The following is a 15,602-nucleotide window of genomic DNA, read 5'->3' as shown; positions in this document are numbered from 1 at the left end:
TCTACCCACAGAGGGCTCAGCTCAGACTCCACCACCAGCTCTGATCTTGAGGTGGGCAGGGAGGATACCCCATATCATCTCATTCCCCTGCAACCCGAGTGGATGGACACCAGGCAAGCCCAGGGCCACCCCAGCACACACCTGGGGACAAACACCACGTTGTGCAGGTAGTCCTCGAAGGTCTTCCGGAAGGAGGACTCTTCTAGCTCCTTCAAGATCTGAGAGTCGGTCTTGGGACAAGAGCAGCACTCACTGGCCGCGTCGTCATACTCACTCTGGTTGTTCTTCTGAGAGTCCTTGGACTCAAATGGTGGGGACCACATCCTGGAGGGTAACTTCAACCCTAGAGAAAGACACCCAGCAAGGGACAGGGGTGCTCAAGTGTTCCCCAAAGCAGACACATCCTCTCTGAGGGTCTGTACATGGGAGGTAGAACCCAAGTGGAAAGTTCCACTGGGCAAAAATGAAAAACCTCCTGGTCGGGTGCGGTAGTGCACACCTTTCATCCCAGCTCTCTGAGAGGCAGAAGTAGGAAGATTGTGGTCCAAAGTGAAGCTCTGTTTAGAAGTGGAGTAGTGACTCAGCCAGCATTGAGTGGAGAAAGCCACGCAAGGCATGCAAGGCCATAAGTTCAAGCCCCAAGACTGGCGTGCACTCGTACTTACACACACACACAAATATATTGATATCACTAATAGGTCATGAATAATAAATTTGTTTATTGTATATGCAATCTGAACTATGGTACAACAAACTTAACACAAGTGTCCCTTTCTTTGGCCGGTTGTGGGGCTTGAACTCAGGGCCTGGGCACTGTCCCTGAGCTCTATCCTCTACTGCTTTGAGCCACATCACCACTTCGGTTTTCTGGTGGTTCACTGGACAAAAGAGTCTCACAGTCTTTCCTACTCAGGCTGGCTTCCAGCCATTATCTTCATATCTCAACCTCCTGAGTAGCTAGAATGACAGGCATGAGCCACTGGTGCCTGACTAATTTTTTTTCTTTTTCTTTCTTTTTTTTTTATTCAAATTTTTATTATCAAACTGATGTACAGAGAGGTTACAGTTTCATACGTTAGGCATTGGATACATTTCTTGTACTGTTTGTTACCTTGTCCCTCATACCCCCCTCCTGACTAATTTTTTAATTCTGTAACTTCTGTGATAATTACACAAATCACAAGTTTAATGAGCCACATGCTAATCCCCGACATGCAGGCTACAGGCCAGGGCTCCAAGGAGGATGGTCTGGCTGCCAGCGGAGTCACTGACGTGGCTGGCTTCAAACACTCCAGGGCTCAGCCAATTGCTCAGCATGGGGCCCATGCAGGGCAGCCTGAAGTTATATAAAGCAGCTGAGGCAACAAACTCCGCCTGTAATCCCGGGTCAGGCCAGGATGATGTCATAGGCAGGCATATAGCACATGATCTTACTCTTGGGGAAGCTCCCAGCCACCATCTGCCTTCCGCTCCATCTCCCAAAACGGAGACACACAGGAACTCCATGGGAGAACTTGAGCCAAACCCAGCAGCAGGGGCCAAGAGGCCTGCTACACGTCACCAACGTTCCCCTGGCCTGGTGCCCAGGCCGTGGCACTCCGTGACACCATCCCAGGAAAATCAAAGACACATGAACCAACTCAGGAAAAAAAGAACACAAATGAGCCAGGGCTGGTGGCTCATGCCTGTAATCTCAGCTCTTCAGAAGGCTGCGATCTGAGGATCACAGGAGGAAAGTCTGAGAGACCCTTGTCTCTAATGAACCACCAGAAAACCAGAGGTAGCGCTGTGGCTCAGAGTGGCAAAGCGCCAGCCTTGAGCAAAAGAGCTCAGGGACAGTGCCCACACCACAAGTTCAAGCCCCACCACAGACAAAAATTTTTAAAAGATAAATGAAGCAACAAACTCAAGGGAGATAAAAGAGTAAAACATAACTGTTAGCATTTTCCCAGGCTCAGGTCCTCAGCTCCTCCCATTAGCCCCCAGATCCACCCATACCTAATGAGCCACTCCTAGTCACTATTAAGACCTACCTACTTCCCCTTTACCCCCAGAGAGAAGCTTCCACCTGGTTAAGGTACAGACACCATGTAGCTCTCTCTCCCATGGGAATTATGGCCCCACTAATAAACCTCCTTATAAACCTTCTTCTCCTGTCTGTGATTTGTCTGATGGTCCTCTGGGATGTCCAGGACATATCCTTTCATTGGTGCTGAACCCAGGATAGGTTCCCTGGTGGATTTGCTCCCCCATTTCTGGGGGTTCCAAGCTGCCCCCTGGACCTATTCTGTTGTCCTAAGCCCACCCAGATGACCACCAAGGTAACTTCTCCTGACTGAGTGTTCTACTTCCATCCACCACAACAACGACAGATTTGAAACTCCAACCAGGGTGAGTGATCATTTAACCATGGGCTCGGATCTGGTTTTCCATAGGGTCACAGGGCTGCGACTTCAGAGCCACACAAAGAGATTTTCTGTAGGGTCACAGGGCCAAGGCTTCAGAGCCACACAAAGAAACAAAAATCTGGGCGCCAAGTTCTGAGCCCCATTCCCACGAACCAGTAGTCACAGGGCTAGGTAGGTCAAGGGGATCAGCAATTGGTCTGATGACTCCAATTAGCTGTTTATTACCTCAGTTGACTCTGTTTTGGAGTCAACTGAACAGAGCCCCACTGGGACACTGGTGGGTTATTGCTAGTTAAACTCTGCTGAACATCTGTGTACATCACCTTTATAAATAACAATAAACAAAAAAAAAACTTTCAACTTCTCTTGTCTGGAGGATTTTTATAACCCATTTTTAAATCTATTTTGAAATATATAATATATTCTAGTTAGCTTCCTGTGTAAGAGAACACCAGAACATTGTCACCAACTTGTCAATTGGTATTTTATGCGTGCATGCACACACACACACACCTGCACGCACACACACATGCCTTTACTCTCCTCTTCAGCTTCTCATAGCCACTACTATAAGGGTTTTTATGGTTTTTTTTATTTGTTTGTTTTGCTAGTCCTGGGGCTTGAACTCAGGGCCTGGGTGGTGTTCTTCAGCCTCTTTGTACTCAAGGCTAGAGCTCTACCACTTGAGCCCCAGCACCATATCCAGCTTCTTCTGAGTAGTTTATTGGAGATAAAGAGTCTCTCAGACTTTTCTGCCCCGGCTGACTTTGAACTGCAATCCTCAGATCTCAGTCCCGAGTAGCCAGGATTACAGGTGAGCCACCAGAACCCGACTTGGAATGTTTTATTACAAAGAGATAATAAACACGAAAGCTGTTACTCCCATTTGATTTGCACATAGTGTATACATGTATTTTTGCTTAAGTTATTATTCAGATAGGGTCTGAGGCTTTTTGCCTGGAGTCAACCTCAGACTCTGAGCCTCCTACCTCTGTCTCCTGAGTAGCTGGGATTATAGGCATATACCACCATACATCAGGTAATATGTATAATTATTGGATACCAAAGAAAAATTTTAAGATAAACCAGTTTTAAAATAATCTACATAAATTACTTTGAGGTTTCAAGTGTTTTTCCATTTTCCTTCAAGTCCATCAAAGTGGTAAAAATAATTAAGATTAAAGTTGGAGGAAAAAACTGTTATTAGGATTTTTTTTTTTTACTGGAAACACAGAAGGAGGAGAAAAGATAGCTCCTTATTATCTCAAAAGCTATGCAGTCTTAGCCAGCATTGATGGCTCAGGCCTGTAATCCTAGCTACTCAGGAGGCTGAGATGTGAGAATCACAGTTTGAAGTTAGCCTCAGTAGAAAAGTCCATAAGACTCTTATCTCCAATGAACCACCAAAAACCTGAAAGTAGGGCTGTGACTCAAGTGATAGCGCACCAGCCTTGAGCAAAAAAGCTCAGGGACAGTACCCAGGCCCTGAGTTCAAGCCCCAGGAATGGTACACACACACACACACACACACACCAAATAAAAAGTGGCTCAAATGGTAGAGTACCAACCATGAGCCAACATGGTGACCAGAATTCAAATCCTAATAATAAAGGAGGAAAAAAATATCTATGGGGTCCTGGAGGAGCCAAAATCCTTCTCTGGCTTTGCCAATGCCTTTCCCACAAGCTGGCTGCATTTCTAGCTTTGCAAGAGTCTACCGTAGGTTCACGCAGCCATGTGCCTTGTAGTGGCAGTAGGAGAGGGGAAGAGAGAAGCAAGAGGAAGGGAACATTCCAGAAGAAAATGATGGGGGACCATATAATGATGGCACAGGAAGAAATGGACCATTAGGTGATGTCATCACGGTGAGACCAACAGAGTGTATATTACACAAACAAGATGGCAGCCACACCACTAAAAGATACCACTGTATGGGGACGCCATCGTCTATGTGGCTCAAGGCTGATGGAAACTTTGTATGTGGCTTGCCACTGTATCTCCATTGAGTTTTACTGGGGGAGGGGTGTCATTTTTCATTTTGCCTTGCTGGGGATGGAACCCCAGGGCCTAGCCCATCTTAGACAAGTGCTATACCACTGAGCTACACCGTGCCACCCCAAGCCCTGTGCCTGGCTTTCATATGAGTCTTTAGTGTGTAGTTGAGAATAGCGTTTCAAAATGTGCATGCCTCAGGTGGAATATTACTCAGTCGGAAAGAAGCATGAGATCATAGCATTTGTAGGAAAAGTGATAGAACTAGAGGTCCTGTTAGGCGATGCATGCATGTACATGCATGCCTGTGTGCACACATACCCTGGGAGCTAGGAAGTGGCCTGAATTACTGCATGTGGAGCTAAGTGTGGCCCGTGCTCACCTTTGAGGCAGTAATCCAGCTCGAAGAGCTCACTGTCTTCCACCTGCCTCTGCCAATACACTAGGTAGTGCGTGATGTTGCCATTGGGGTCCGATGGGGGCTTCCACTTCAAAATGATCTGGGATGAGGAGTTGGAAACAGAGATGGGGTCCAGAGGGACAGAAGGGTCTGCAAAGAGGAATGGAGACAGAAACTGTGAGGGGTGGGTGTGACAGCATATGCCTGTAATCCCAGCTACTCGGGAGGCTGAGATGGGAGGATCACAATTCAAAGCCAGCTGGGGGCAGGTCAGTCCCTGAGACTCTTATCTCTGAGGAACTAGCCAATAGCTGGAAGTGGAGCTCTGGCTCTAGTGGAAGGGTGCTAACCTTGGAGGACAGTGCCCAGGCCTTGAGTTCAAGTCCCAGGACTGGCACAAATCATGAGCAAAGCAATACTGGCCGGCATCACGTACTGGTGGCATCTGTTTGCACATAGATGATGTCGCTCTTGGCCCCATAGGTCCGGCGTTCATCAGAAAAGGTGACCAGGGTTTTGACAAAGATGGCGTACTGGGTCCAGGGTTTGAGGCCACGCATCAGCCAGCCAGGGTGTTTCTGGGACTTGGGGTCGTTGGATCTTTGGGGCGGGTCAATGTCCACCACCGTCCAGCTGTTGGAGCCACAGGCGTCCTGTCCATCAAACTCTGTCACGTTCTGGTAAGGACTTCAAAGACAAAATGGGAGGAGGGTGGTTAGCTCAGAGTGGCTGTCGCTCCAGGCACATCCTGTGAGCTGCTTGCAGTCTAACCACCATCCAACACAGCATGGAACAGCCAGAGAGAAAGGATGTGTCAGAATCACATAATAATAATCATGAGGGTATCTGACTTAATGTTGTTTTAATTGTCTGTGTGTGTATCTGTCTGTCTGTCTTTCCTGGGGCTTGAACTCAGGGCCTGGGCACTGTCCCTGAGCTTTCTCACTCAAGGCTAGTGCTCTATCACTTTGAGCCACAGCAACACTTCCAGTTTTCTGTTAGCATGTGATCATCTTTTGTAATGCTAGGTACTTCCATAAAAAATAATGTTAAAATTTTTAATAGATTCAGAAATGTTTATCTTTTTAAAAAAATGACTCAATGGACTACACACCTGGTTGCTAAGTCTGTCTGATATACACAATGGAACAGCATTCTAGGAAATGAGTAGCTCCAGACCTAGGGCAGGGCAGGCTGTCTCACACCTGTAGTCCTGGCTACTTAGGAAGAAGAAACAGGAAGATCCCTGGAGCCCAAGGTTTAAGACTCAGCCTGGGCAACATACAAAAACCCCATCTCCTCTCCCTCCACAAGTCTTCCCCCCCAATCAACCTCTAAATGAAATTGTCCGCCTTCATTTCAGATCTTTGACCTAAAGGGATTTGGGGTGGAGGAGGAGTTTGAACCCAGGGCCTGGGCGCTGTCCCTGAGCTCTTTCACTCAAGGCTGCTGCTCTACCACTTTGAGCCACAGCAACACTTCCAGTTTTCTGTTAGTTCACTGGAGAGAAGAGTCTCATGGACTTTCCTGCCCCAACTGACTTGGAACCCTAAACCTCAGATCTCAGCCTCCTGAGTGGCTGGGATGACAGGCATGAGTCGCCAGGCCTGGCCTAAGGAAATATTTTTTACTTTGTGCAGTAGAAACTGGCAAGACCTTCCAAAGAGAAGTAAACTATGATTTATTTCATGCAGAGAAAGGAGACAATGCAGTGTGCCCCCCCCCCGGGTAGGGGTCCCCTCCCCACCATCTTTCCTGACTCTTCCTCTCATTACTCACGCTTCTTTGTAGAAGAGCATGAACCCCAAGAGGTCTCGGAAATCGGGGGGCCAGTAGGGCTCCCACCTCAGCATAATCTTGTCAGATGATGTGCGGATGAAGGAAAACTTAAGTAATTCATTTTCACCTAGGAAAGTTGAAAAGGAAGGAAAAGGGGGAAAAAAGAAACAAAAGAAGACAATCAAGTGATTCGATTATGGAGTGGTGTTCAAAGGCTAAGACATAATCTGAGATTTGGGATTTCCCAGGTCAGAGCGCCCAAGCCAGGTAGCTAGCCAAAACTGTTCTAAATCAAAGGCTTAACTGAATACCAGACCATACAACTAGGCCATAACCCCTAGAAAAGGGGTTCCTGAGCCATGTGCCACAGTGGATAATAAATAGGATATAATATCTGCTTAAATAGATATAGTATCTCCATATTTCAAAATACTTAGATATTAAGTTTACAGTCAGGGTTTTGGGTTTTTTTTTTTTTCTTTTAGCTGGTTGTAGTAGGGCTTGAACTCAGGCCTGGGTGCTGTCCCTGAGCATATTTTGCTCAAGGCTAGTGTTCTACCACTTGAGCCACAGCACCACTTCCAAGTTTTGGGTGGTTCATTGGAGGTAAGAGTCTCATGGACTTTCTGCCCAGGCTGGCTTTGAACCACAATCCCCAGATATCACCCTCCTGAGTAGCTAGAATGACAGGTATGAGCCATCAGTCACCAGCTTGGTCAGGGTTTCATTGTGGTGTCCCATGCACACACACACACACACACACACACACACACACACACACCACCACCACCACCACTACCCTTCCATTCAGTGTAGTCCTGCGCCTGAAGGTGCATGATGTCACAGATTGTCCAATTTGTATGCAAATGGGCACATGCAAATAAGCATGGACAGACCATGGGCCCACTATGAACAGACATGGTAGGGTAATTCTGTCTGTCTGGGATTTGAACCCTCTTCCAAACTCCATCCAAGCCATGATGTTTCCTTGGATTTCTAAGGGCTGACAAGAGTGTCCGTCTGCTGACTGCAGCTGGGCCAAAGGCAGGGCCTGCTGGAACCTTTGGAGCCACAGCCTGACTCTCCCCTGCTCAGCTTCTACCCATGCTGGAGCTGAAGTGGGGCTTGAGCCTCTTTCCCTCTCTGCTCTTGGATATCCAACCCACACTGCTCTCGGAAGGATATAGTAGTGCCTGCCTGTAATCCCAGCCAATCAGGAGACAGAGACAGGAGGATCTCAATCCAGTTCAATCTGGGCAAAAGCACAGACCCTATCTAAAGAACAAACAATGCCTAAAGGGACTTGGGTACAGCTCCTTTGGGGAGCACACTTGCCTAGCAAGCATGGGACACTGCCTTTGAACCTTAGATCTGCTAAAAATGAGAAGATGAAGGAGGAGGGAGGAGATGGAGGAGGAAGAGGAGTGGGAGGAGGAGGGGGAGGGAGGAGGAGGGGGAGGAAGAGGTTGGAGGAGGAGGAGCAGATGGAGGAGGAGGAGGAGGAGAAGGAGGAAGACGAGGAGGAGGAGGAGGAGGAGGAAGAAGAAGAGGAGGAGGAGGTCTTCCCTGCCTGGTTCTCTTCCTCCTTTGATTGATAGATTGTGGGCTATCTGGCTGGGAGCAGGGAGGCAGTGTGACTCACAGGAGGCCTGGTCCCCATTGGTCTTTAGGGCGATGTCATTTCTCTCCTGGCGCCCCTTGGTTCCAGAAACTTCTTCCATCTTGTGAATTTCGGACAAGCAAAGTTTGGGGTTATAGTGGAAGAAGAGTTTCCCATGAATGATGGTGAGGTTGTGCTTGCTCCAGTCCCAGAGTTGCCTCAGATTCTGGTTGTCCAGCGCATAGAAGGAGTAATTCCTACAGAGACAGAGCACCTGGGTCACGTGCCAGCTCAGCTTCCTGTTCTGTTTTGATTATAGGTTACCTTTTTTAAAATTAGCATATATTAACTACACAAAACAATGGGTTTCATTAGGAAGTCTCAGACATAGCTACAATGTACTCTGATCATAGTCACCCCATTATCTTGTTCCCTTCCCCCTCCAGCTAGTCTCCCCCCTCCAAGAAAAACTCCCTTTTCTGATTTTATATTTAAAACAAATCTAACTTCTGCTTAAGACAGATATTTGTCTTATTTGGTATTTGATTTTTCACTTTGGCTTATTCTGCTCATTCTACTTCCCTGCAAATGACATAACCATATTCTTTTTTTTTTTTGGCCAGTCCTGGGCCTTGGACTCAGGGCCTGAGCACCGTCCCTGGCTTCTTCCCGCTCAAGGCTAGCACTCTGCCACTTGAGCCACAGCGCCGCTTCTGGCCGTTTTCTGTATATGTGGTGCTGGGGAATCGAACCTAGGGCCTCGTGTATCCGAGGCAGGCACTCTTGCCACTAGGCTATATCCCCAGCCCCTATATTCTTCTTTATGACTGAGTAATGCTCCACATCCCATGCTTGCGCAGTACAGAGTCCCAGAGTAAAAGTCCTGAGCATGCGCAGTGCTATGAGCTCTGAGCATGCGTGGTGCAGTGCCAAGCATTCCAACCACTTGCAGGATAGCACTCAACATCCTAAGCATGCTCATTGTGAGGTACAAGAAACACCCTGAGCATGCGCAGTTCCACCCACCCACCCCACAGACCCTGAGGGTCCCCTGCATTTAAATCATCTCAGTGGCATGGCTCCCTCCGTGCAAGCGATGAACAAGAAGGGGGAGATGCAGATGCCTGCATGGTCATTCGGAAGCCTTAAGCTCAAGAGATGGGTATGAAAGATGCTACTTTTTGTTTTATGAGTTTTAAAGACTTCTAATTAAAAAACAAACAAAAACAGTGGAAGGGGGGTAGGGGAGTATACAAACGCTCATTTTTAAAAAATGGATTTCATGTTGAAATAACATCTTGGGTCGTAGGATGAGTTCAGTAGAGTCCAATCGTGGCCAACGCTGGCAAGTACATCTTTCAGTCCTTTCAAATGTGCCACTATTGTTCTGATGTGAGACTGGAGCTGTGGCAGTCATTCTGTGACCATGAGGACCACAGAGACTAAGGAACCATCACGTTTCCTAACGGTTATGACCAAATGGTCACAGTCAGCCTCCCCAGATCTTACGCCCATGAGCCAATCTCTAGTTGTTTGTACCCACAATGAGCCTGGGTTTCTGCGATGGCAAGGTGAGCAAGGCAACAAAGGGCCCTTCTGGGCACACTTGCCTCTACGCAGCCTGGAACACACGAATGAGCAAGTTCCAGCCATGCACCCCCATTTAAGGGCCCACAATTTGGGGCTGTGACCCTAATTTGGAGGTGGGTGGGGTATTTGGCTTGGGAGGTGCTACCCCTTAAAGCACTTGCGAAGACGTTCAAGGTGTTTGTTTTGGGTTCGGATAGGTTGAGTTTTTTTTAAAAAAAGACACAAAAATCCTAAATTTTTTAACCCAAGAGCGTCCTTGGCACCACACACACCGCCAGGCCCACCTACCCTACTTCCAAGGTCTCCCCTCGAATCAGACGCAGCTTCCGGAAGAAGGACAGGGAGACGAGTGCGTAGGAGCGCCGAATTTTTAGGTACCCAGAAATTTCCTCTATGAGGCCAAGGTTGGCCTCGAGCTCAGCCGCCAGGTTGTCTGCAGGAAGAAAACATGGCGTGAGTATGAAGAGAAACAGTTAAGTCTCCCCTTCCTTGCATGGTGAGGAACTCACTAGAGGGCAAATTCGGTTTTGTCGGTTGTGGGGTTTGAACTCAAGGCCTGGATGCTATGCCTAGTCTCTTTTGCTCAAGGCTAGTGCTGTACCACTTGGGGATACAGCCCGACTACTGGTTTTCTGGTGGTTCATTGGAGATGAGAGTCTCATGGACTTTCCTGCCCAGGCTGGCTTCGAACTGTGATCCTCAGACCTCAGCCTCCTGATTGGCCAGGATGACAGGTGTGAGCCACCAGGCCAGCTTGGCAAATGGTTTTGATCTACAAAGCTGTCTTGTGCAGATAAGAAGGTGGCTTTGGTAGAGGTGGCTACAGATGATGTGAAATAATAAAATGAGATGAAAACTACATTCAAAACCAGTCATACTTCAAAGGTAATGTGAGTTCCTTGGTGGCCCTTAAACAGGCCATGTGCACTACCTGCTTTCTTTGCCCAGAATATTATTTCCTTCTACATCTGCTTGGTTTATTCTACTGTCATCTCAAAGTTCCCTTCTCAAGACCAGATACTTCTTCAGGTAGTAACTCTTTTATTTTCTACCTCAGAGTTTGGCAAACAGTAGCCCATTGAATTCAGCCTCTTTTATAAATAAAGTTTTATTGAAACACAGCCATGTCGGGCTGGGGATATAGCCTAGTGGCAAGAGTGCCTGCCTCATATACATGAGGCCCTGGGTTCGATTCCCCAGCACCACATATACAGAAAATGGCCAGAAGTGGTGCTGTGGCTCAAGTGGCAGAGTGCTAGCCTTGAGCAAAAAGAAGCCAGGGACAGTGCTCAGGCCCTGAGTCCAAGCCCCAGGACTGGCAAAAAAAGAAAGAAACACAGCCATGTCCATTTATTGCCCTGTGTCTTGAGCTATTTTTATTACCTCCCCCTTTCCCCCCCAAAAAAAGAAAGGCAGCCAGGTGCTGGTGGCTCACACCTGTCATCCTAGCTACTCTGGAGGCTGAGATCTGAGGATCACAGTTCAAAGCCAGCCTGGGCAGGAAAGTCTCTGAGACACCATCTCAACAGAAGAAGAGGTATAAGGGTGCATGTCTGTCACTCCAGCCATAAGAAGTATAAAATAAGTGGTCCAGTAGTCGTCAGAGCAGAAATCCAGGCCCTCAGAACTGACTAGAGCAAAAGAGAGCTGGAGGTGCTGTTTTGCTGTAGAGTTCTGGAGTTCAATCCCCGGGACTGAGAAAATAAAATAAGAAGGCAGATTCTTGAGAGTTCCGGGACCATAGGAGTACATCACACTACCTAGCAAAGGATGCTCTTAGCATTGCATTAGGAGGGTGAAGGACCAGCAGGGCTGGTTTCATGCCCTGACCTCTGCTCTGGGTCCCAGGGGCCACCCCATCCAGGTACTCACTGCCTCCTCGGATGTTGATGATCAGGCTGCCGTTGACAACCGTACAGCCTCGGAGCTCCTGAGCTGAAGTCACTGAGTCAATTGTCTTCTCACCTTCAAGGAGATGACAGATCTTGGGACAAGGCCCTAGGCATGGGGTACACATCAAGCTAAAAATAGAACAGAGAGAGAGAGAGAGAGAGATCAGACATCTCGCCCAATCTCAGTCCAACCCTCAGAACACAGCTGTGAGCTGGGATAGGTTCACGGTTAGCCTGAGAAAAAGAAAGAAGGATATTCCAGTGGAATATTACTCAGCCATAAACAAGACCAAAATCTTGTTTTGAAAGAAGATGAATGGGGATGGAGTTCATCATATAGAGCAAGATCAAGCAAGCTCAGAAAGTCCTAATGTCACAGGTTTTTCACTTGTTTGGGGCCACACACAAACACAAATCTATGCACATTTAACTGGAAATATTGGGGGAGGGTAGGGGGAAACGGGAGAAGGAAAGAGGGAGGCTGAAAAAGACCAGAATCCATGGTGAGCTGCTGGTCACTGGTGACTCATGCCTATAATCCCAGCTACTCAGGAGGCTCAGATCTGAGGATCACAGTTTAAAGCCAACCCAGGCAGAAAAGTCCATGAGACTCTTATCTCCAATGAACCACCAGAAAACTGGAAGTGGAGTTGTGGTTCCGAATGATAGTGCACTAGCCTTGAGCAAAAGAGCTCAGGGGCAGCACCCAGGCCCTGAGTTCAAGCCCCATGACAGACAAAGAAGGAAATAAGGGGGGGAGGGGGAGAGAACCAGCTGGAATTGTTTGAAGAAGTGTAGAGAGGTGGGGGGTGGAGGGCAGGTACCATTGTGTGTATGTATGTAGGAAAATGATACAAAGAAATTTCCCTTGTACAAATGATATATGCTAATTTTAAAAAATCTTGCCAGATGCTGATGGCTCAGGCCTGTAATCCCAGCTACTCAGGAGGCTGAGGTAAGGATCTCAGTTTGAAGCTAACCTCCATAGAAAAGTCCATGAGGCTCTTATCTCCAATGAACCAGCAAAAAGCTGGAAGTGGAGGTGTGGTTTAAGTGGTAGAGCACCATCCTTAAACAAATTAAAAAATAAAAAAGCCAAGGGAGAGCATGAGGCCATGAGTTCAAGCCCCACCTACAAATAAGTAATAAAGGATTCGAGTACAGGGTTTGGGGGAGAGAGCTTAGGGGGAGGTCCCCTGAAATAATCAGAGTGGATGGCTGGATATCTGGACATGGCACAGACACTTCAAGCACAGAATGTCCAGCCATCTTGGAAGTTCCTGAGCCAAACAAAGGCATCATTTTGGGGCCTGTTGAGAATGTTGGAGTGAATTGTGGCAGACCTCTGGGGACCCTGAGCTTCACCATGGGTCCCCAGGATCATATGTGAGGTGAGATAATTGAGGGTTTCAGGACCCTGGGCGCTGTCACTGAGCTCTTCAGCCCAAGGCTAGCACTCGATCTCTTGGAACTACAGTGCCATTTCCAGTTTACTGGTGGTTAGTTGGAGATAAGAGTCTCACGGACTTTCTTGCCCAGGCTGGCTTTGAACCATGATCCTCAGATCTCAGCCTCCTGAGTAGCTGGGATTACAGGTATGAGCACCAGTGCCTGGCTTTTTTTTTTTTTAAGGTTTTTTGTTTAAAGCTAATGGCTTTTAAACAAACATGTCAGCAAGAGCGCTTTATTTTTCTCCAAATGGGAAGGAAAAAAATGTCCTAACAAGTAGGAAATTTATAGAGTACTATTTTTGGTCAACAAAGTCACTTGATGTTCTGCTTTTAAAAGAAATTTTTAAAAAATCCAAAAGGACTAAAACAAAACATATTGTCCTCTGAGGTTTTTCCTAAACATTAAAAAGGAAGGTTTGGGAGAACTAGGCTGCCATACAGATGATGTTCCTCCCACAGAGGGAGATCAGATTCCCTCTAGAAACACGCTGGCTGGCTCTTCAGTCTGAAAAGGAGTTGCTGCCATTGTTTTTTGTTTTTTTTTTTTCTTTTTTGATGCAAGCAGGTCAACTGCAGGCCTCCAACCTGTGTCTGCTTTGCGTTTGTTTGGTTTGGTTTTTCTTCTCTTGTTTGATGCTGATGTGTTTGCTTTGCTTTACTTTTTAATTTTTTTTTTAAATCCTCCACACCAAACAAAAAAAAAAAGAAAGAAAGAAAGAAAGAGCAGGACACATTCTTTTTTGTCAGTTGTGGGGCTTGAACTGAGGGCCTGGGCTCTGTTCCTGAGCTTTTTCACTCAAGGCTGGTGCTCTATCACATAGAGCTACAGCACCACTTCTAGTTCTCTGGTGGTTAACTAGAGATAAGAGTCTCACAGACTTTCCTGCGCAGGCTGGCTTTGAACCATGATCCTCAGATGTCAGCCTCCTGAGTAGCTAGGATGACAGGCATGACCCACGGGTGCCCAGATTTTTTTTTAACTTGGTCATGGCCCACGACACCAAATCATATGAAAAGAAGAAAAAATGTCTGTGACATTTGAAAAAAAATTTTTACTGACCCAAATGGCAGGAAATGGTCTGGTTATGTCATTCAAACAGCAACAAAGCTCTGGGAAAGGTGGAGACAGGAAAATCTTCCTCCCTGATACATTGTATTCCAGGCCAATCTTAACACCACCCAGATGCAATGTGGGATAAAACATGGAGGGGGGGGGAGATAATAACAAAACAAAACCTCAGCCTCCATCCTCTCACCTACACCTCCCACTGGTTGAGATTACAGACAAGCACCACCATGCACAACTTCCATATTGAGATGAAGTCTAATTAAAAACTTGCCTAGGTTAGCCCTGAAGTGAAATCACTGAGGACAGTCCAAGGAAGATTCACTATGTCCTTTTTCTTTTTTAAAACCTTTTCTGTTCTGCAAATAAGCCCAAGCTTAGCACAATGTTGGCACCTGGCCATCCTTGTTTTGCAATAGCAGTATTCAAATGAAATGGACAATAGTAAAAGAAAATGTAGTGTGTATGCTTGGTGGAATATTACTCAGCCCTAAAGAAAATAGGTTGCACTGGAGATCGTGATGTTAAGAGAAATAAGCCAGACTCAGAAAGACAGATATTACACATTTTCCTCTTGTGTGCAGAAGCTATATTGAAGGAGAAAGCAAAACAAAGCCAGACAGGAATGGCAAAAAAAAAAAAAACTGGGAAGGAGAGAAGACTGTGAGTCCAGATATTGTAACAAAGGCACGCTATATGCATAAGTGAAAATGTCATGACCATGCTAAAGAAAACAAAAAGAAAACGTTGCAACAAAGCTTTTTAAAATGGGAATAGGACTCAGGAGGCTGAGATCTGAAGATCATGGTTCAAATCCAACCCAGACAGGAAAGTCTGTGAGACTTTCATCTCCCATGAACCATCAAAAAGACAGAAATGGAGCTGTGACTCAAGTGAGAAAAAAACAACACCAAACTTAGGGACAGCACCCAGGTCATGAGTTCAAGCCCCAGGACTGACACTGACACACACACACACACACACACACACACACAGAGAGAGTGGGGAGAGTGAGAGCAGGGGGAGAGGTACACACAAGAGAGACAGAGGCATAAGCATGAAAAATAAATAAACCTATCAATGATAAATGAGCAGCAAAAAGAAATGGAGTCCTGGAAGTGGCGCTGTGACTCAAGTGGCATAGTGCTAGCCTTGAGCAAAAGAGCTCAGAGACAGCACTCAGGCTGGCAGTTCAAGCCCCACAACCGACAAAAAAGAAGTGTAGCCCAAAATATTTCCTCTCTGACCCTTTGTATCAATGGCTGCATGAAAGCCCAGAAGCTGGAACAGGAGGTGAAAAATGGCTCCCACCTATAACCCCAACACTCTGGGAGGTAACGATCAGGAGGATCTCACTTTGAGGCCAGCTCCATGTGAAAAAGAAAACATTGGCCAAAACCCCATCTCAACCAACAAGCCACATG

The 15,602-nt window shown here is 46.8% G+C and overlaps 1 protein-coding gene across 4 annotated transcripts in view; it reads right to left on the bottom strand.

The window, feature by feature from the left end:
* Window positions 1-15,602, bottom strand: part of Insr (insulin receptor) — a 98,983-nt gene that overhangs the window by 22,456 nt on the left and 60,925 nt on the right. For all 4 annotated transcript variants that reach the window (XM_048342134.1, XM_048342133.1, XM_048342136.1 and 1 more), the window contains exons 4-10: window positions 11,642-11,790; window positions 10,058-10,202; window positions 8,222-8,436; window positions 6,580-6,706; window positions 5,237-5,487; window positions 4,783-4,950; window positions 142-343 (exon numbers count right to left, since the gene is read on the bottom strand). In XM_048342134.1, the coding sequence (XP_048198091.1) occupies window positions 142-343; window positions 4,783-4,950; window positions 5,237-5,487; window positions 6,580-6,706; window positions 8,222-8,436; window positions 10,058-10,202; window positions 11,642-11,790 (1,257 nt within the window). The remainder of the gene's footprint in view (window positions 1-141; window positions 344-4,782; window positions 4,951-5,236; window positions 5,488-6,579; window positions 6,707-8,221; window positions 8,437-10,057; window positions 10,203-11,641; window positions 11,791-15,602) is intronic.

The sequence above is a fragment of the Perognathus longimembris genome, chromosome 3 (genome assembly GCF_023159225.1).
Source record: "Perognathus longimembris pacificus isolate PPM17 chromosome 3, ASM2315922v1, whole genome shotgun sequence".
In the NCBI taxonomy this organism is placed as follows: domain Eukaryota; kingdom Metazoa; phylum Chordata; class Mammalia; order Rodentia; family Heteromyidae; genus Perognathus; species Perognathus longimembris.
Note: the sequence above shows the minus strand (reverse complement) of the source record. Positions and strands in the feature narration are given on the sequence as shown.